Here is a 21,828-nt window from a genome sequence, read left to right on the forward strand (position 1 = left end):
TTCACGGAGGGTGTCTCCGTGAACAGTGTGCGAGCCGCCGATCGCAGCTCGCACGCGTAATGTAAACATGTGGGGAAGAAATCCCCGCTGTTTACATGATACGGCGCTGCTGCGCAGCAGCACCGTAAGGGAAGTCGGCCATCCCCAGCCTCGGATTGGCCGGGGATCGCCGTCATTTGACAGGCTGAAGCCTATCCTATCAGGCGCAGGACGGATATCCGTCCTGCGCCGCTCATCGAGAGAGGTAGAGGGAGGGAAGTGGAGGGAGGGAGGAAATCGCTGCGGAGGGGGGCTTTGAGGAGCCCACCCCCCGCTAATCAGTAATGGCCGGCGATCAGACCCCTCCAGCAGGACATTCCCCTAGTGGGGAAAAAAGGGGGGGGAAGTCTGATCGCCATGCCACAATCCTGATCGGTGCTGCGGGCTGCAGAGCCCACGCAGCACCGATCATTGCAACAACCCTTGGTCCTTAAGTACTTTTCAGAACTCTGCAGTAGAAAAACTACCAAAAAGTAGGTGAAAATAAAACTGACAAAATTACTCTGAGTAGCTTCTTGCTTGCTGGTGGATTAAAAAGAATTCTATTGATCCGGTGCAAAAATATCACCTAAGAGAAAACTTATGAGAAAAAGTGAATTGAATAAGGGCCAGTGACTGTTGCATTGCAACAGAGAAACGCAAATGCAATACTTTTCTGTTTTATTATGATAGTACCTACACTGAAATTGCCCTCGACCCCCCCCCCCCCCCCCCCCCCAATGGTAACAGCCCTTCCCCTCTAAAAAAAAAAAAAGCATCCTTTCTCGCATACATGTGTTATGCCATGGTTCCCTGTGTTTTTTGGCTTGTGATATTGCCAAAGTTAGCCATGTTCCCCATATAACAGAATTAATCTGAATTTAAAGTCTGAATGACATAAAAACTGGGGGCAGGCATGGTGGTGCAGACAGCTGCGCAGCACAGGAACAGTCATGGGGGCACAGCACAGAGGAAGGCATGTTGCCCATGCCATGCCTGCACCCCTCTAGATACACTTCTGTTAACAGATATTATTTTGAATTTATATAGCTCTGACATCTTCTGCAGCTCTTTAGAGTATTTATAGTCATAACACTGTCCCTCAGAGGAGCTCACAATCTAATTCCTACCATTGTCATATATCCACTGTAGCCTAGAGCTAATTTTAGGGGAAGCCAATTAACTTATCTGTATGTTTTTGGTATATGGGAAGAAACAAGAGTTTCAGGAGGAAACCCATGCAGGCACATGGAGAACAAACTCCGTGCAGATAGTGCCCTGGCTGAGATTTAAAGAAGGGACCCAGCACTGCAAGGCGAAAGTGCTTTCCACTTTCCACAAAGTGCCACCGCTGCCAATATGCCTGTCTATAGCTCAGGAGCACCTGAGTGAGGCGACACAAAAGTCTTGTTGCAAAGAAAGCGTACAGTAAAGTCTGCCCCTTCCCCGATCATCTTCCAGTGCAGTACTGCGAATTCCATTCACTGATCACAGGTGACATTTGGAGTCCTTTACAGCAACAAGACAACTTTTTATATTATATGTCTTCTCCACTACATAAATATTGAGCTCTGCACTCGGTCACATGATTACAGCTTTCCCGGAGGTGACGCCATGCTCACATGACTGCAGAGACGCCGCATGTGGGCGGGTCTTTCTTCTCCCGCGCAGTTTGTGCTGTGCTGTTGGTGGAGGGAAATTTTCGGGACCCACCATGGACATATCAGAGTACGATCCCGCCAGCCTGCCCGACTTGCTGCCGCTGTATTACCGCAGGCTCTTCCCCTTCTACCAGTACTACAGGTGGCTGAACTATGGAGGCGGTGAGAACAGTCTGCATGTTGTTCCATGCCTGCTGTCATTGTCATCTGTTGTCACTGCAACCTAACTGCTGCCTGTGTTTCACTGGTAACATAACTGCTGCCTGGGTGTCTCTGGTGACATAACTGCTGCCTGGGTGTCTCTGGTGACATAACTGCTGCCTGGGTGTCACTGGTGACATAACTGCTGCCTGGGTGTCACTGGTGACATAACTGCTGCCTGGGTGTCACTGGTGACATAACTGCTGCCTGGGTGTCACTGGTGACATAACTGCTGCCTGGGTGTCACTGGTGACATAACTGCTGCCTGGGTGTCACTGGTGACATAACTGCTGCCTGGGTGTCACTGGTGACATAACTGCTGCCTGGGTGTCACTGGTGACATAACTGCTGCCTGGGTGTCACTGGTGACATAACTGCTGCCTGGGTGTCACTGGTGACATAACTGCTGCCTGGGTGTCACTGGTAACATAACTGCTGCCTGGGTGTCACTGGTAACATAACTGCTGCCTGGGTGTCACTGGTAACATAACTGCTGCCTGGGTGTCACTGGTGACATAACTGCTGCCTGGGTGTCACTGGTGACATAACTGCTGCCTGGGTGTCACTGGTGACATAACTGCTGCCTGGGTGTCACTGGTGACATAACTGCTGCCTGGGTGTCACTGGTGACATAACTGCTGCCTGGGTGTCACTGGTGACATAACTGCTGCCTGAGTGTCTCTGGTGACATAACTGCTGCCTGGGTGTCTGCTGTGGTGACATAACTGCTGCCTGGGTGTCTGCTGTGGTGACATAACTGCTGCCTGGGTGTTTGCTGTGGTGACATAACTGCTGCCTGGGTGTCTGCTGTGGTGACATAACTGCTGCCTGGGTGTCTGCTGTGGTGACATAACTGCTGCCTGGGTGTCTGCTGTGGTGACATAACTGCTGCCTGGGTGTCTGCTGTGGTGACATAACTGCTGCCTGGGTGTTTGCTGTGGTGACATAACTGCTGCCTGGGTGTCTGCTGTGGTGACATAACTGCTGCCTGGGTGTCTGCTGTGGTGACATAACTGCTGCCTGGGTGTATGCTGTGGTGACATAACTGCCGCCTGGGTGTCTGCTGTGGTGACATAACTGCTGCCTGGGTGTATGCTGTGGTGACATAACTGCCGCCTGGGTGTCGCGGGTAGCGTAGCCGCCTGGGTGTCGCGGGTAGCGTAGCCGCCTGGGTGTCGCGGGTAGCGTAGCCGATGCCTGGGTGACCCCCGGTAGCGTAGCCGCCGCCTGGGTGGCAGGCTAATAGTGCACTGGAGTACAGCAGAATTGCAGTGAGGGACCACACAGACTGTTAGGGGATGGAAGAAGCCCTAGGTAAGTAAAGATTAACTTTAAGGGCCCGTTTCCACTATCGCAAATTCGTTTGCATTTCCCGCATGCAAATTCTCATAGGCAATACAAGTGGATGGTGCTGTTTCCACTTGTCAGGATTTTGCGGTTTTGTATGCAGGAAAAATCTGCACGGCAGAGCCATCAGAATTCGCTCACTGCACACCGCAAGGTGATTCGCATACAAGGAAATTCGCATGTGGTTTCGGTATGCGAATTTTACAGCGAATTCGCATACGGTTTCGCATAAAACCAATGTAAAAGCACACAGGCACTGACATGGTTAAATTCGCATACATACAAACCTATGCAAAATCGAATCGACCTATGCGAATTTGCGGTAAAATTTGCATAGCATCCGCATGTGAATTTGTTACCGCGGTTTCCGCGGCGATACCGCACAAGTGGAAACGGGCCCTTACAGTTCAGCTGTTATCATTCAAGGAGAGAAGGAAGATTTCCACTAATCTCTTGCAGAATACTCCCTGATATAAAAACCATGTAGGCTTGTACTGTTTGGGCAGTGGAGCCCCTCACTCCACAGGCAGGAAAATGCACTCAAAGGCCCATATACAATTAACTTTTTCTCCTGTATTTTCTCCTAGGAGATAATTTTTCATCTTCTATTTAGAATGACCTTTCAGCACTTTGCAATTGAAAAAGTAGGTGGAAAGGTACTATCAAAACTATTTTAAGTATTTATTTTCTTGCTTGCTGGACATTTAAAAGGCATTTTATTGACTATTTTAAAAATATCACTTAGGAGAGAACTCAGGAGAAAATTTGATCCATGAAAATGCATCGCTACTTACTGAGAATTGTATTCCTTTCAGTACTTTGGGTTTGGTTCCCTGGAGCATAGTGGAATAACTGGCCTGGTAGTGTAGGTGTCTTTAGTTCCTCAGCTCCTACATGCATGTATTGGCATCTACTGTCATTTTGTTGTCTACTTTTCAATTATTTCCTTTGAAACAATATATTGTAACATGAGGATCATGATATGTGGTAAGTTGTAACATTTGTAGCCTTTCAGTATGTTAGGTGTACCTCTCTCCCACCTAGGCTTTTTTTTTTTTTTTGTAGGTATTTGTGGTGTTGCTTTATATTTTTTCCCCATTTTTAAACCACTCCAGATTTTGTTGTATTTCCATTATTATGGGTGTGGTTTAGGCCAGGGTTTGTGCATTGTGATGATATGTGCACTGAGGACCTACATAGATCTGAGAGATATCAGTGAGCTACAGTACAAGTCTCTTTTGCAATAAATTTGAATGGTGTGCTGCATATTTTAGTTTATTTTTTTCCTCTCTGCAGCTTTAGAGAAATCATTACAAAAATGATCAATGCATTGTTAGTTTTGCATCTTGTAGAGGGAACAACCAGGCCTAAGTCATATGACAACGTGATGCATCATTTAAAAAAAAAATCTTAGTTATATACTTTGCTCTGTTACCTCAAAATGTTCTCCAGAAAATAGTGAATTGAAGTAAAGTTGTCACTTCTGACATGTTAGAGATCCTAATGATTCTTAAAAATGTTATCTTCTGTTTACAGTTGTAAAAAACTATTTTCCGCACCGAGAATTCAGCTTCACCCTCAAAGATGACATATACGTCCGATATCAGTCCTTCAACAATCAGAGCGAGCTGGAGAAAGAGATGCAGAAGATGAACCCTTACAAAATAGACATTGGAGCAGTTTACTCCCACAAGGTGAATACTGTGAAAAGTGGTTTACTGTAGCCATTGGACTAAGTATGATTGTTCTCTTGTGCAGATGCAAAGGGATGGATTCACTAAAGTTGGCAAACAGCGCAGAAAGTGATCCAGCAAACCTGAACTGGATTTTAACAATGGTGTACCATTAGGTGGCAAACCTTTAGGGCCCGTTCTCACTTAGAAGCGCAAAACATTTTGCACAGGTGATTTTACCACGATTATCATAGTAAAATCACTGTACACTTTCGCGATTTTTGAGCGATTGCGATTGGCTCTTTTTAGCATTCTAATCATGATCGCTTTAGAATAGCGGTAAAATGCCACAAGTAGCGTATTTTGTGATTGCCGTAAATCGCCTGCGATCGGGGGCAGTCAGATCACTGCCATATAGTTTGGATTGCGCTAGTGCTTTAAAAAGTGCTAGCGTTCGCCAGCAATTTGCGGGAATTGCCCCAGTGAGAATGTGCTTTTACAATCCTCACCTGGGTCATATGATAACATAGTGGGGTGCTGAATGGTTAGTAGATATGTATTTGAAGGACTGCAGTCAAGTTGTACTTAGTGTGACCTTTTCTTCAAAATTGTCTTGGATTTCTAGAAGTTATCTCTGTGTGAGTGCAGTAGCACAAGCTCTAAGGGTACGTTCAAACTGGTGCGCTGCCTTGCATCGCACTATGTAATTCCTTTGCTGATGCAAATAGTAATGATCAGTTCACATTGGCGCTTTGTGTGGTGGAATCTGTTGGTATAGCATGACGCATTCCGTGCGGTTTTGGACAACGTGCACATTTACAGTTACACGGAAGCATATTTTTTATTGACTGTATCAAGGCTGTGGAGTCCGTACAAACATACTCAGACTCCTCAGTTTATGAAACCCCGACTCGAAGTACCCAAAATTGTTTCAACTCCACAGCCCTTGCAGGGCTTTGGAGTGGGTACAAAAATCCTCCAACTCCGACTCCTCAGTTTATAAAACCTCTTGACTCCAGGTACCTGAAAATTGCTCCAACTCCTCGACTCCACAGCTGGACTGTATGCTTTATAGCTCACTGTGTGACTTTTCCCTTCTGAAGGGGCACGCAATGCCTCAGTGTGAATCTAGCCTTATTCACTAAACTCTCTGTGTGGCTGAATAGTGTAATGGTTAACCTTCCTAGCAGTATGGACAGAAATGTCCGTCCAAAAAAACATGCTGTGAACAGTATAAACGTGCATACACATCAATACTCTCCTGCACTGTATACTAGACCCTTGCTTGACACATTTTGGCAAGTTACAGGAAAAAAAAGTTTTCAAAATACATTTTATCACTTTTTGCACAGAAATCCTGGGAAAGTTGAATGCCAGGGAGGTTAAGGGCTCTGCCTCTGACACAGGAGACCAGGGTTTAAATCTCGGCTCTGCCTGTATAGTAAGCCAGCACCTATTCAGTAGGAGACCTTAGGCAAGTCTCCCTAACACTGCTACTGCCTATAGAGCGTGTCCTAGTGGCTGCAGCTCTGGCGCTTTGAGTCTGCCAGGAGAAAAGCACAATATAAATGTTCTGTGTGTTTGTTTAAACTCTTCCTTATCCTTTTTACATTCTGTTTTTGCCCAGATGAGAGCTGTAAACGTTCCCACAGTTTTCACAAATTCCAGGCCTGAAATATTGGATTGTTCTCCATCCTTAGAAAATCCTCTCCAAAATGTGTATTTTTCAGAAGAAATTAATTTTATCATCTGTAAAATACATTATATGTTGAGGCTTTTATGTTTCACTACTGCTGTTAAGTTATGGTTTCCAGTATGCAATTCAAGATTGCAGTGACCCGTTGCCATGTTCTTTTCTATCAATAGCTGTCCCCAAACTGTATCCTGACGTGAAGTCAGATAAATATTGCCTAGAATAGTCTTCTCTTTGGTATTTCACCGTACGAGTATTTCACTGTAGGACAGTAATTCCCAACCTTTGTCATTCATGTCAAAACATGATGAAACTTCATCTGTCTGTGGCACATATAATCATGAGTTACGAGCAGGAACCATAACATTACATCAGTATATTTAGCATGTGAACAGCCAGGATGATGTCATCCTTAAATGTATCACAGCATATAGGTTGGGAATCATTGCTATAGAACAGATGTGACATTATGTTCCCTTTTAAAACCTCTTAGCCTCTTCACTAGGTACAAGGGCAAATGTCTTTGCGGAAATAAGCCATGATCTAAATCTAAAAATATGCAGTGGTTTGCAAAAGTATTCGGCCCCCTTGAAGTTTTCCACATTTTGTCATATTACTGCCACAAACATGAATCAATTTTATTGGAATTCCACGTGAAAGACCAATACAAAGAGGTGTACACGTGAGAAGGGGAATGAAAATTATACAGGATTCCAAACATTTTTTACAAATAAATAACTGCAAAGTGGGGTGTGCGCAATTATTCAGCCCCCTTTGGTCTGAGTGCAGTCCATAGACATTGCTTGTTACTGTTTACTTAGAGCTGTGTTTGGAAGTAAACCATTTTCTGAAGCTAATAATGGTCTTGAATATGCAAGTTGTTATACACAAAGAAAATTATGGAGAGGCTTGTCTGATTCAAGATACACTTGAACAAATGTACATGTGAATTGTTCTTCACAGCCCAGCATGCACAACTCTGTAAAATCAGGAACATTCCAAGCACAAGAAAAAGAACTGGTGTTTGATATCGATATGACGGACTATGATGATGTTCGAAGGTGTTGTAGGTAAAAGCCTTTTTCTCTTTTTGTGAATAATTGTACTATTTCTAGCCCTGTACCTAAAATATACCGTTGGAAGTGCAAACAATTCATCATTGCAGAACAGATTTGCCTTTAGATGGTCACATGAGAAGATGGGAAGGAGTAAGACGGTGGATACTGAAAAAAAAAAGTGCTAATTATCAATAAATCTAAAATGTAAATGGACTAAACCTTTAAAATTAATATGGCTAGTATTACTACACTTCATTTATTAAGCGTTAACATATTAGTGATATTTTACAAAAAAAGTTTTGTTTTTTTTAAGTAACCTACAGAGAACCAAGAAGAAACATTACATTGAAGTAACAGTCATCAAGTGTACAGGAAAAAATTACCGTACAAATGTAATACTTCTATCATGGGACTGAAGCTTCAACTAGGGCCGGATTTAAGCCAAGGCCCCCTAGGCCATGGCCCAGGGCACCACAGGAGCAAGGGCACCAAAGCAGCAGGCTAAACTGGTGCAGCAGTTGCAAGCTTGCAAATGCTGCAGTGCAGGGAGATCAGTGGAACACTTGACCATGGTACTCTGCTGCCATCTGGCTACCTATACTGAAGGGGGCGGCTGGTGACAGTGGCCTTAGGTGGTAAAAAGTACAAACCGACCCTGGCTTCAACCCAGAGGGGCTTAGAAAAAAAAGGGATAACACTTAATTATGTCAAATCATAAGCGGTACAGTATCCCAGAAGGTGTTCTATTAAACATCGTAGCATTATGTATAGAATTTTAATACTAGTGTTGAGGTCATAAAGGTAGGGAAGTATGGCTTCTCATGCAGTTTACCCCCAAAAAGGTTGAATACATCAGCTCTACCCAATAATATAAGAAGAGGTGTGAAGTAATAGTAGAGAGAAATATGGGAGAGAAGAGAAGCAGGAAAGAAAGAGGAAAAGGAAAGAGAAGCAAGGAAGCAAGTAGCGTACAATATCCCTGAATCCTCAACTACTTTAGATCACTGTAGACTATCTACTGAACAATGAAGTGTAAATTAAGGATTTAGGATGTGTCAAGGGTGCCAATCATGGCTTTGGCTTCTTCGGACTCCCTGAAATCTACCCATATTGCCCATTTTGCCACAAAGGCTTCTGAATTGTCTTGTGAACCTTTTATAAATCTCCTCTATACACATTTGATTCCTTTCTCTGAATAATTCAGTAATAGTGGGGATCTCCATGGATCTCTGTCTTGCTACGAGTAATCTCACCACTACTAGTAACTGAGTTAGTGCTTTTTTTTTTTTTTTTTTTTTTTTTGATCAAGGAAATTTTGCCAGGGACAATAGGGCAGTGGACAACGATAAACGTAGGGGTTTACAGTATAGATGTTGGTGAATCTTGGCTATCTTGTTCCAAAATTATTGTATGAGCGGACAGTCCCACCAAATATGGCAGTAAGACTCAGAAGCTTGAGAGCATCTCCAGCATGTGGAGGGAGTGTTTGGGTTGATCTTTGCAACAACCATTGGAGTACGATACCACCTAGCAAAGATTTTGAAGTTTCTCTCTTGAAAAGTGAGGGAGATAGAGGTTTTGTGGATTAACATAAAGATCTTTTCCCAACTTTCTGCAGGGAGTTCTTCCCCTATGTCCCTGTCCCAAGCATCCATAATCTTGAAGAGGAACTTCTGCCTAAACAAACATGCTGTTGAATAAATATCGCTTCTTGTCTCATAGTCAGCAGGGGCGCCGCTATCCCGCGGCTAAACGAGGGTCCCTGACTGCCCCCCCCTTGCAAAATCAACGACCAACTTGGTCGTAGATTTTGCTGCTCTTCAGGCAGGGCTAACGGCTGCAGCCCTGCCTCTCAGCGCTGTCTATCAGCGGCGCATCACCGCCTCTCCCCCGCCCCTCTCAGTGAAGGAAGACTGAGAGGGGCAGGGGAGAGGCGGAGATACGCGTTGACAGACGCGCGTGAGGCAGGGCTGCGGCGGTTAACCCTGCCTTAATCCGGAAGAGGGGATGCGCTGCTCGGAGGGGATTTCGGGGGGTAAAGGACCCCCCTTTAGCCGCGGGATAGCGGCATTTTAGCAGGGGCACACATGCCCCTGCTGACTGAGGTCTGAAGCGAGATTTTAGGTCCGTACACACGCCGGACTGGAGGCAACGACGGATCCGTCGTCACCTCCCGCTGGGTGGGCGTTCCAGCGACAGTCCGGCGTGTGTACGGACCTTTATTCTCGCTTCAGACTCTCTTTAAGTTACATTAGTTATGTTAATTAAAATAGATAGGTAATATAATCTCTTACCCACCCTGTTTTAAAAGAACAGGCAAATGTTTGTGATTTCATGGGGGCAGCAATTTTTTTTGTTTGAAAGGAGGTGACAGTGAGCACGAGACACAGTTCCAACTGTCCTGTGTCCTAATCACCCCTCCCGGTTGCTAGGCAACGAGAACCTCATCAGAAATCCCACCATGCTTTGCAGAGCATCAGGGGAAAAATGCCAGGGCAGTTTTCTTTGATGAAGTGGGGCTTAGGGTGCATACACACATCAGACCATAGTCTTTGGAAAATGAAAGATCACAGACCAATTTTACCCCCTTCCATGTAGTATGAGAGCCATACCTACACAGTCTATTCTATGGAGCTGCACTCCCCATCAGATAGAACTCTTTGCAAGATGCTGCACACAAAGATGCTCTACAAATTCAAAAGATCATTATCTGCAAAAGATCTGTTCCTGCAAAAGATCCGTTCCTGCAAAATGCATTCATAGTCTGATATCTGCAGATCCTCATACACACCTTGTTTAACAGACATTCATCTGCAGATCAGATCCACCAGGATGGATCTTCAGATCTGCAGATGATTGTCTGATCTGCAGATGAATGTCTGTTAAACAAGGTGTGTATGAGGATCTGCAGATATCATAGACAATTAATGCATTTTGCAGGAACAGATCTTTTGCAGATAGTTGATTTGATTTGAGTATGACTTTTTGTATTACTGTCATATTCTGATGTTTTTTCTTCTATTCCCTGCCTTTCTGTATATGTACCGCTCGGTATTGTGCCACACCCAATTCCGGGCATTACCCAGTCATGCTTGGCGAAATAAAAACGATTCTGAGATACTGATCTGTTGCATTGTTTTTCTGATCGATTTCTCATAGCAGTGAATGGAAATAGATAAGAAAAGGTAACGGAATTGAATCGGAAATCGATCAAAAAATTGAATCCAAAATCAACTGAAAAAAACGCATCGTGTGTACCCAGCATTAAGATTCGCTTTCCCTCAGCTGTGATATGTCTGATTTGTGGCCATCCTAGTATTGACCGAGCCTGCAATCCCACGGCAAGCCTGGGGACATCAAGTAGAGACATGAGTGCGCTGAATTTTGTTGAGTTTTATATCTATCTCGTAATGAGTGCCAGGCTGAAAGAACTACTGTATGTGTGCCCATAGTTCCATATCTCCACAGCCAATCCCCCTATCAACACTTAACCAAAGGGCTGCTCTAGGTTTGACCCTATTCTTGATCGGGAGTAGATCGGACACGTCAGAAATTATGGATTTGATCAGACAGTAAATTGCTTTGTGTGTGCCAGGCATAAGATTTGGAGAGAGTGACACAATAAGAGTATTAGCTGGAGGATATTCATCATTAATGCATCGAGTTCTTTGGAAGAATTGGAAATACTAAGAAACCATTGTCTTGATGTTGTGACCTGGGACAGATGTGTGGAAATGTTTCATTGGCTAATTGATCTCATAGTACAATAATGTTAATTATAAAGCATAATTATGACTAACTTGGCATAGGCTAAGCTTTTTTTTTTTTTTAATTTTTATTGCATCAACTAGTTTGTGTATCTTTTATTCCTATATACCGTGACATTTTCTTTTCTAAGCAACTCTTCTGATGTTCCAGCTCTGCAGATATATGCACTAAGTGCTGGACTCTGATGACCATTGCAATTCGAATCCTGGATAGGGCACTGACAGGTAAAATTGTGACATGCATGCGGTTTTATACGACATATGGCAAAGTTCACGATGTTAGAAGCAAGAGTTTTACTGCACATTGCACTGTAGACCTGGAACATGTTGCCAAGCTTCTGCATTATTATATCTTGTTGCTTGTAGTTTATGATAAAACCACATATTCTATTAGCTTCACAAACTAATGGAATCAGCAATTCTAATACAAAGAAAGAAATCATTTTGTGAGCAGCAGCTGTAGTCCTCTCACTTATGCTCTGTAAGGCCTGAAACACACCAGAGGAGTTTTTCTGAGCGTTTTGAGTTTTTAAATCTGCTGCTAATGTTATCCTATGTGTCTGTGCACACTGGAGCAATGAGGTTTTGTAAAAAACCCCATAGCATTACATTGGGAAGAGGTTTTGAAACCTCTAAAAGCTCTTCCCAATGTAATGCTATGGGGTTTTTTACAAAACCTCATTGCTCCAGTGTGCACAGACACATAGGATAACATTAGCAGCAGATTTAAAAACTCAAAACGCTCAGAAAAACTCCTCTGGTGTGTTTCAGGCCTCAATGAATAGCTGCTTGTTCTGTCTCCTTACTGAACTAGAAGCCTGGCCTAAACATGTATTAAAGTGGACCTAAACTCTTGCACAGGACACAAGGAAAATAGAGAGAAATGCACCATGTGTGTTTTTAGAGCGAAATGCCTGTCCAATTTCTCCATCTATTCACAAGTGTAATTTGATCTCTCAACTGTGTCGGCACAGAAATTCGGCAGACACCGCTATAATGTAAACACAGGATGTGAACCCTGTCTGCTTCCATAAAAGCAGGAAGTAGACACACTGCAAAGTTATTGCAGGAGTTTTGTAAGCTGTAACAAATTTGTTTTATGGTTAGTTTATAATGCTTTTGCTTATCTTTTAGAGCAGAGAGGGAGTTCTGAGTTCAGGTCCGCTTTAAAGGTAGTGATATGGAAAAGCTGCCAGAGGTTCAGTGCTGGAAAATACCAATGCTCAATACCTAGAAGTGATGCTGGATGTTCTGTTGACCCAGTATTTTATGAGCTTCATGTAGCTAACATTGTAGTATATGAACAGATTGAGTATACGAACAGTTGCAGCAGCACAATTGCGTGTATATCTTACAAAAACGTTAAAAATGAATAGAAATTGTGATGTTTTTGGTTTTAGCAAAAACTGTCTGCTAATTAGATTGAGAATCTTTGAAACCCTTTCTTATGTCAGAGCAGACTGCGAGGATTGCTAACAGATCATACATTTATAATCCAATGCTTGCCTCAGCAGAGGGCTTTTTGTAATGAATTGAGGAAAACCTAGGTTTATTACAAAGTTTTCCATAGCTGCAATTTTTTACAGACTTTTTTCCAATCCGTGTTATGGTTTGCTATAACCCAGGTGAGGGTTGCAGACGTAAGCTGCCTAATAGCAGGGCTGTGGAGTCAGAGTCGTGGAGTCGGGCAATTTTGGGTGCCTGGAGTCGGGAAAAAATGCACCGACTCCTAATGAATTTGTAACTGTAATTAAAATAGAAAATATGATAAAATGTTCTATTTCTCAGATAATAGTCATTAAAAATAATGTATATATACAGTAATAGCTGTGCTTAGTCCACAAAAATGAAATAAACCAATCAAAATTAGTTACTTGTGCTGCTTCAATAAAGCAGTCCCCGTATTTTTAAGGTCAGATATACATATCTGATTGTGACTGTATATATGATGTGTACACAGGAATCTCTTATATATGTTACGGCCAGAACCCGAAGTTTGGCCAGAACTAGAAGTGGCCGGCCACTTCGGGTTCTGGCCGGCCAATGCACGAACTGGCTGCTGCGCTGCGGCCAATGTGAGAAATGAAACAATTCCTGTAAGGTTTAATGTGATGTTGTGACCGCAGCGCAGCAGGGCAAAATGTATCACATCTTTACTTTGTTCAATGGCATTAAGCCGCCCGGCTTTTTCCTCTGCCTCTCTCTCCTCCCCCCCCCCGCCTCTCTCTCCCCTTCTCTTATGGGCACAGCCGGGCGGGGACACGCGTGTCCAGGAGAGTCGTTCCTCGCGGCAGGAGAGCAGAGCGGGGAGGCTGCAGACATTGCTTCTGCCAGCACCCGCTCTGCAAGAACGGCAGGATTCCCCTGCCGCGACGAACGACTCCGGAGGGACACGCGTGTCCCCGCCCGGCTGTGCCCATAAAGAGAAGGAGAGAGAGAGGCGGGGGGAGGAGGAGAGAGAGGCAGAGGAAAAAGCCGGGCGGCTTAATGCCATTGAATAAAGTAAAGATGTGTGATACATTTTGCCCTGCTGCGCTGCGGCCACAACATCACATTAACCTTACAGGAATTGTTTCATTTCTCACATTGGCCGCAGCGCAGCGGCCAGTTCGCGCATTGGCCGGCCAGAACCCGAAGTGGCCGGCCACTTCTAGTTCTGGCCAAACTTCGGGTTCTGGCCGTAACATATATACTAAATAACATCTATGCTGTAAGAATAAAGCCTGATGTGTAGCTGTGTCACTAATAGAGATGGTCAACGAGATGGAAATAATTCTGCATTGATGCTGATTTATGCAAATGTATGCACTCCCTTTGCTGATGAAATCAAATAATTTGATATGTTATTAAAATTTGGTTTGGTGACTACAAATTAAAGGGTAACTGAGATGGATGAAAAGTAAAGTTTTATACATACCTGGGGCTTCCTCCAGCCCCCTTCAGGCTAATCAGTCCCTCACTGTCCTCCACCACCCGGATCTTCTGCTATGAGTCCTGGTAATTCAGCCAGTCAGCGCTGTCCGGTCGCATGCCGCTCCCACAGCCAGGAACATTCTGCACCTGCGCAATAGTGCTGCACAGGTGTAGTATGCTCCTGGCGGCGGAGTGTGTGCATGCGCACTATGCCTGACTGGCTCAAGTACCTGGACTTATAGCAGAAGATCCAGGTGGTGGAGGAGGACAACGAGGGACTGATTATTCTGAAGGCGGCTGGAGGAAGCCCCAGGTATGTATAAAACTTTAATTTCATCTGTCTCAGGTTTACTTTGTTACAGTAGTACTATACTCTACATATGCACTCCCCACAGAGCTGCAGGGAATCCACTGAGAATGCTGTGCACATTGAACACAGAGGTGTTGTCTGTTTACAATCTCCTCATTCCCCTGCAGAGTACCTGCACATCATTCTTACATGTACCCACACTTACATTGCCTAGGGCCTGATAGATGTTCTTTGTTCCGGTTTGTACCTTTTACAAGTACTCTTACCAAGGACTAGTTTTAGTCTAAAGGGAATAAATATAGTAGTCTACATATCCTTCTCACTTCAGTTGTCTTGTAAAATTCCTAAGCGTTGGCAGTTAAGAGACGAATTTCATGTTACATACTTTTAATCAACAAAATTGTAATATGCAAATTAGAGGAGTCGGAGTCGGTGGAATCCTAAACTGAGGAGTCGGAGTCGGTGGATTTTTGGACCGACTCCACAGCCCTGCCTAATAGAGGCGTTGTTAATCATCCAGACCAGGTTTTCACAGATCATTTTAAGTTCTCCATTGCCTTGGAGGACGTTATGGGGCTTCTTTATTGAAAGAGATTTCACCCCCACACAGCTTTTTGCCATTTAAATTGGTCCGCAGACAGCCTGTCAGCCAATAGAAAGGTGCAACTGTCTGCAGTAATAAATCTATCAAGAGCTGAAATAATCCAGCCATAGACAGGAGAGAGAGAGAGGTCGCACACAATCGTATATTGTGTGACCAGCAGGGGCACAGCATGTGCTTGATCTCTCACACCCCCCTCCCTACCTCTGACCTGCACATTAGGAGCTGCAAAAATAAGGATTAAAATCACAAACATTGGCTCTACCACCATCTGGGGCCCCCACCCTGCATGCAGCACCAAGGAGGCAGCGCAGGTGGATCCCAGTGCTCACGCCACCAGGGGAATTCTCCATAATTGCTCCTCAATTGAATGTCAAACACAAGAAGCAAATGCTTCTCCTGCAAAGCTGGTCGGTCCTGCGCCTCCTCACAGTGCTCTGTATGCTGGGAGTGTACTGTCAATGCCCAGTACGCAGAAATCTCTACCCTGCGGAAGCACGCTGCTCAGGGCCGCACATGCGCATTATTTGCCAAGTGGCGACGACCGCCTAACTGTGCAAGAGTCACCACTGCTGGCTGGAGGGGCTCAGGACGGCTTGGGAACAGGATCACTCCAGGGCGGAGCAGTGCTTTTCAGCGCTGCTACCTTTGGGCGCAGCCAGCGCCGCCATAGACTGTAATGGGAATCAGTCTATAGCGGCGCTCAGTGAGAAGGGTCGGCTCCGTCAGAAGACGGAGCCGAAGTTGCTTAAAAAACACAATAATTCGGCCTCCAGCAATCGCTGGAAGCCGAATTATTTCATTCCCCCACTATCCATGGCGGCCTGGAGGCGGAATAGTAATTAAAACGCCCCGGACTTGTGCAGAAGCAGGACCAGCCATATAACAGCTGGATCCTGCGCCCAAGTGTACCAGCGCCAAATTCACATGTACGCCTCCAGGGGGCTGCAAGAAGGCCCAGGTAAGTTAAAATCATTTTTTTTAACACTTAAAGGGACGTTCCGAGGTCATTAAAAAAACAAAAATCCACTTACCTGGGGTTTCCCCCAGCCCCTGGCAGCCATCCTCTGCCCTCGTTGCAGCTCCACTTCCTGCCTGTGTGCCTGGGGGCCCCTCTGGCGCAAGATGCCTTCGGCGCGAGCGGCTCTCGGAGTCACGCTGAGGTCATCCGGACTGTACTGCGCAGGCGTACAGTTCGGATGACGTCAGTGCGACTCCGTGAGCTGCACGCTGAAGCGCAGTAGATGCCGACCTGGCAAGGTCAGCATTTGCACCAATGGGGACTGAGCTACGGCGAGGGCACAGGACAGCTGCCAGGGGCTGGAGGAAACCCCAGGTTAGTAGATTTTTGTTTTCCAATCACCTCAGACCTTCCCTTTAAGTCTCTTTTTAAGTGTGTTATTTGATTACTACATGAAAAGTACATTACTAACATGTAATTTGGTTTTCTGGCAAACAAATGTTCACAAAATTGATTAAACATGGAAATCGGTTAATTGAAGAAACGGTGACATTTACTCCTTGAATATATAATATATATATTAATTATCCTGCGTGTGATGCCTTAATGTATTCTGTGCGATGGAACTGTTTCAGTATGTTCAAGCCTCCAACTTGGTTACAGTATAAATGAAAACTTGAAAAAACACTTTTGAATTCAAACTAACAGCATTTTCTTCTTTTAGAGGACTTTGGGTTCAAGCACCGGTTATGGGTGTATTCAGGCAGAAGAGGGGTCCATTGCTGGGTGTGCGACGATGCTGCCAGGAAGCTCTCCCAGGCGGAAAGAACGGCAGTTGCAGAATATTTGAGTGTGGTGAAGGTAAAGTATATGTTTTTCTGTGATGATCAGAATAATTTGAGCATGCTTGCTAGTGGAAGAGGCATACTGGATGTCATTCATTCCTTCTCAGTTTATATCTATAGCCTTTTTCTTATTACTGATTAGGTAACTTATTACTAGAGCCTAGTTGTGAAAAAATGCTCTAATTAAATTGCATATTTTAGTCCTTTGCTGACGGTGGATATTAGTGGGTGTAGGAGTAGGAAATGGGCTTTCACACACAGTCATGTGACAAAGTGCATACACTTCATCTAAAGTAATTTTTTTCCTTACAAAGGGAAATCTTAATGTTATCCTTCACAAATTACTGTACTTGTTGCCATGTAAGATGTCCAAACATACTCCCAATTCCCGCCCCCCCCCCTCCCAAATGTGTCCTGCTACCCCCTTATAATTACCAATGTAGTGAGGGCGTCTCTCACCTAATCCCACGGGGCCCACCGACCTCTTCTGTCCTGCATGGCTCCCCGCAGGGGGAGCAAACACACATGGGGACAGAAGGGGCACTGGGGGACTTTTTCTTTTTTTTCCCTTGATTTTTGCCCTCTACACCTAGGTGCGTCTTACACGGCGGCAAATATGGTATATTAACAAAAGAATGATGTAGCTGAATAAACTGGAAAAAAACTGACTGTGCAGTCATATGTGCAACAGATATTTAAGCTATGCCTTCTTCTGTGGAAAGGAAGTACACCATTGGTTGCTATGCCTGCTATGGTCCCTTTATCTGTGCTCCTCCGTGCAGATGTTATTTTCAGCTGTACAGTGTTTCATGCACAGTCCATATTGATCCTAGCTTTGTCTTGGCCATTCCAAAACCTTCCATTTATTTTTCCGTATCTCAGTTTAGCTCACTTCCTATTAGGATAGAAATTTCAGAAACTTCAAGCAAATGGGTATTTATATTACTTACAACCTGAAAAAGGGTCTAATCAAGAATATAAAACAGGTTTTGGCTGGTATTGGCTTTTAGTGCTTGTTAGACACAATTACTGTGCTTGGGCTCATTTAGCTTGGTATATCCAAATAGGCCACTCACACCGATGCAAGTCAGTTTCACTTCTTTATTGCAGAATAGCCATATACAGTAATACAGACAAGGCATAATGTTTCAGACTGAGTTCCCTTTGTGAAATGGCTCACCCTTGGTGCCGCCTCCATGCGCTGCTCTCCATTGTGCTTTCCAGCTCTCAATACTTCTTCTTTTACAGCCGGTGTTCAAACATTTCAGCATATCCATCAATACGGCATCCAAATGCTACTGAGCATGTGGAAAGTCATACTGGTCATAAATTAACCCCATAATACCAATCAGCAGCACTAACCTTGCAATCCGAGTTAGCAGCCTGGGTCCTGGTGTGCAATGACCACTATCCAAGTGGACATCAGTAATGCTCACCTGAGGCCATTACGTGTATCACGAGTGATTACTCGTAATTCAAATGAAGGTTAATTGGCACAGGTGTGCGGCGGTGATACAAGGGGTTATTTATTCCTAATTCTGCTATCCACCCTGCGTTGCAAAGAGCTTGCGCGCGTCCTATTGGTCACGTTGCAAGCCTCACACCTGCGCACTTTCTCCTTTAAGCTGGAAGGAGGAAGTGCGTAGTCTCAGGAACCGGCCCCGCTGCACGCCTGCGTATACGGTTCCCGACTGCGGGTTTGACCAGATCGAGAGGGGAAGCAGCCTTAGTCAAGCTAAAACAAGGCTGTGACCCCTCAGAACACTTCTCACTGCCACCACTAGCTGCCGCTAGACACTTCCACTCTGCTGTCGAGTTACTCGCACTGGCGTTTTCGTACATTGGGTCAGCTGCGCGCTTTAGGCCAACGTATGACAAACGCCCCACACACACGCACAATTGCAATCTTACACTGTAGTGAAGCAAAACCACTAACAGTCGTTCTGAACGATACTGTTAGCCACTCAGAGACTTCCCACTCTGCTGTCGAGCACAGAAGTGCCCCATACACACCATGCAATTACAATCTTGTACGGTAGTGTTGCTCAATAATACAGGCATGGACTTATACACAGTTACACTTCAGTCTCTTCTAGGCTATGAGTGTTAGTTTAGTGCAGCAGAAGCCAAACTTATTAAATAACGATTTACTATTCTAGTAAAAAGTGGAACAATGCAGAAAATAATATATACAAAAGATTTACAAAAACAAAGTAAAAAGTTACAAAATAAAAGCTACAAGGATACAAGTACAAAGATACACACAAGGCTATTTGCTATTTGCTTACCAAAATAAACAGGAATCAAGCTAGAAGAACCTTGGACTTGGTTTTGTGGACGGACACAGTTCTGGTTGAACCAGGAGTCCACCTAGCTTCAGCTACCGTCAGGAGCGGACTGATTTTAGGTATCTGCCCCTGCTTTTTATGCTGGGAGATTTGCCTTGAGGCTGCAAGCCCGTTTGGAAGGGGGGAGCTAGTTTTAATTAAATTTCCAGACATAATTTAATTCCCAGAGATCTAACCTCCACATGTAAGTGTATTATAGCACAGAGTTCCCCAACCCTGTCCTCAAGGCCCACCAACAGTGCATGTTTTGCAGGAAACCACAAACATTCACAGGTGAGGTAATTAGTGTCTCAGCAGAGCTGATTAACAACCTCTGTGGATTTCTACAAAACATGCACTGTTGGTGGGCCTTGAGGACAGGGTTGGGGAACACTGTTATAGCACACCCGTCAAGACTTCCCTACTCCAGGTTATAGGTGACAAACACATTGGTGACAGCATCCTAGCAGATCAAAGGTAAGGATCTGACTGGCTATTGACTAATTAGCCATCTCCTTGCCAGAGGCTAGCAAATCCATTTAGCATTCCCTGCTCTTAAGTGTTTCCTAATTACCTGTTCCTTGCTGTCCAGAGGAACTGTATGCTAATGTCCAAGCTCCCTGCTTCCAGAGGAATGTAATGCAAATGTAGGTCTATTGAGACACACACACACACACACACACACACACACACACACACACACACACACACACACACACACACACACACACACACACACACACACACACACACACACACACACACACACACACACACACACACACACACACACACACACACACACACACACACACACACACACACACACACACACACACACACACACACACACACACACACACACACACACACACACACACACACACACAATTTCCATGAAGCTAGCTGCCAATATCTTCAAAGCCAGACTGGCTAGCAGACATACACATATGATACCGGCAGCAGAATGGGAAAATATGGCTTCTGTGTTCTGCATATTATCCCAACATCATAACTAGCTGCAATATCATGACACGTAGGTGTGAGGCTTGCAACGTGACCAATAGGATGCGTGCAAGCTCTTTGGAATGCAGGGGGGGGGCGTGGAATTATGGGTAAATAACCCCTTGTATCCCTGCTGCACACCTGCGCCAAGTAAACTTCATTTTAATCACGAGTAATCTCTTGTGATTACTCGGCACAGCCTGCGGAGAGCATCACTGGTGGGCATAGAGTTAGAATAAAAAGTCCGAACGAAGCGAGGACCGAGCCCACAGCCCAGCGAGCAGGCAAGGGGACACTGATTCTACTAAAAAGGAGAATATCACTTTAAATGTATGCTATTTTGTCAATGTATGCTGGTTTGTTGGTAAACAGGAAGGAGGAAGTACCTGAAGGGCTGGAACGCACCACGGAGGGCACCATAATGGTCTGCTGTGCTTGAAATTCGAATTCCTTTCCGATTCATTAGTAATGCTCATCCCTATTTGATACAGACTGAGATGGTTTCTGTCCTCGTGGCATTTCTTTCCTCTGGATTGCGGTGCAGAGAGGCTACAGAGATTAAACTTGGATGCACTTTTTTTTTTTCTATTTTCTAAATTATAATAATAAATAGCAGCCTTTTTTTCAGCTGCATGATGACAAATATAAAATATTTTACATTTATTGGAGGAACCCCTCCCTTCCTTTCAAATTGCCAGGAAAAAATCCGGCAAACTAGTGGAGTAGATGGTGTCCGGCAATGGAGGAATTGCTAATGGCTGCCCCCAGTATAACCCTAGTTATGAAAAGAGAAGGGTGAAAAGCATGCACTGAAATGCTCATAGGCTTGAAGGAGTGTTTATTTATCTTTGTATGTGTCAGAGTGGTGCAACTAAATATTTTTAATAAAAAAAAAAATGTTTGGTTTGGGTCCGCTTTAACTGCAGGGTTTTCAGGTTCCCTGCTAAAAGCAAAAGTATTCATTCTGCTGAACTGCAATGCAAAATCAAGTGTTTCACGCCTCATGTACTTTATTACTTATTTACTAATAATTACTTTTTACCTTTTAGGGAGGTGAAGAAACCATAAAGAAAATTCAACTCTCGGATCCCATTCATCCTCTTATATCGTATGTGTAGCTTTTTTTTTTTTTTTTTTTTTTTTTTTTTTTATCCTACTGTAAGATACCATCTTTTATAAGATGTCTATGTAATGTTTTACAGCTGCTTGTTGGCTCCCCACATCAGATAACTGGTTGTGTATATCCCCTTCATATATATGTTATTCTTTTCAGTGTATTTATATCCGCTTTTGTAATTTCTACAATGATTACTTGGCATAAAGTACGTAGTTTATTAACCCCTAGACTGCCGCGGGCATCTTATCAGTGTTTCTGCATCCATATGCCGCAGATTTCTAAAGGCATTTTAGTACAAAACTACTTCCGCCTCCTGCAGATGTTAATTGGT

The 21,828-nt window shown here is 44.2% G+C and overlaps 1 protein-coding gene across 1 annotated transcript in view; it reads left to right on the plus strand.

Moving 5' to 3' along the window:
- The first annotated feature begins 1,653 nt into the window (after window positions 1-1,653).
- PRIM1 (DNA primase subunit 1) overlaps window positions 1,654-21,828 on the plus strand; it is a 48,483-nt gene continuing 28,308 nt past the window's right edge. Inside the window, exons 1-6 of the mRNA XM_068265167.1 lie at window positions 1,654-1,841; window positions 4,764-4,921; window positions 7,557-7,663; window positions 11,570-11,643; window positions 16,928-17,064; window positions 21,430-21,488. Of these exons, the coding sequence (XP_068121268.1) occupies window positions 1,733-1,841; window positions 4,764-4,921; window positions 7,557-7,663; window positions 11,570-11,643; window positions 16,928-17,064; window positions 21,430-21,488 (644 nt within the window). The 5' untranslated portion in view covers window positions 1,654-1,732. The remainder of the gene's footprint in view (window positions 1,842-4,763; window positions 4,922-7,556; window positions 7,664-11,569; window positions 11,644-16,927; window positions 17,065-21,429; window positions 21,489-21,828) is intronic.

The sequence above is a fragment of the Hyperolius riggenbachi genome, chromosome 2 (assembly GCF_040937935.1).
Source record: "Hyperolius riggenbachi isolate aHypRig1 chromosome 2, aHypRig1.pri, whole genome shotgun sequence".
In the NCBI taxonomy this organism is placed as follows: domain Eukaryota; kingdom Metazoa; phylum Chordata; class Amphibia; order Anura; family Hyperoliidae; genus Hyperolius; species Hyperolius riggenbachi.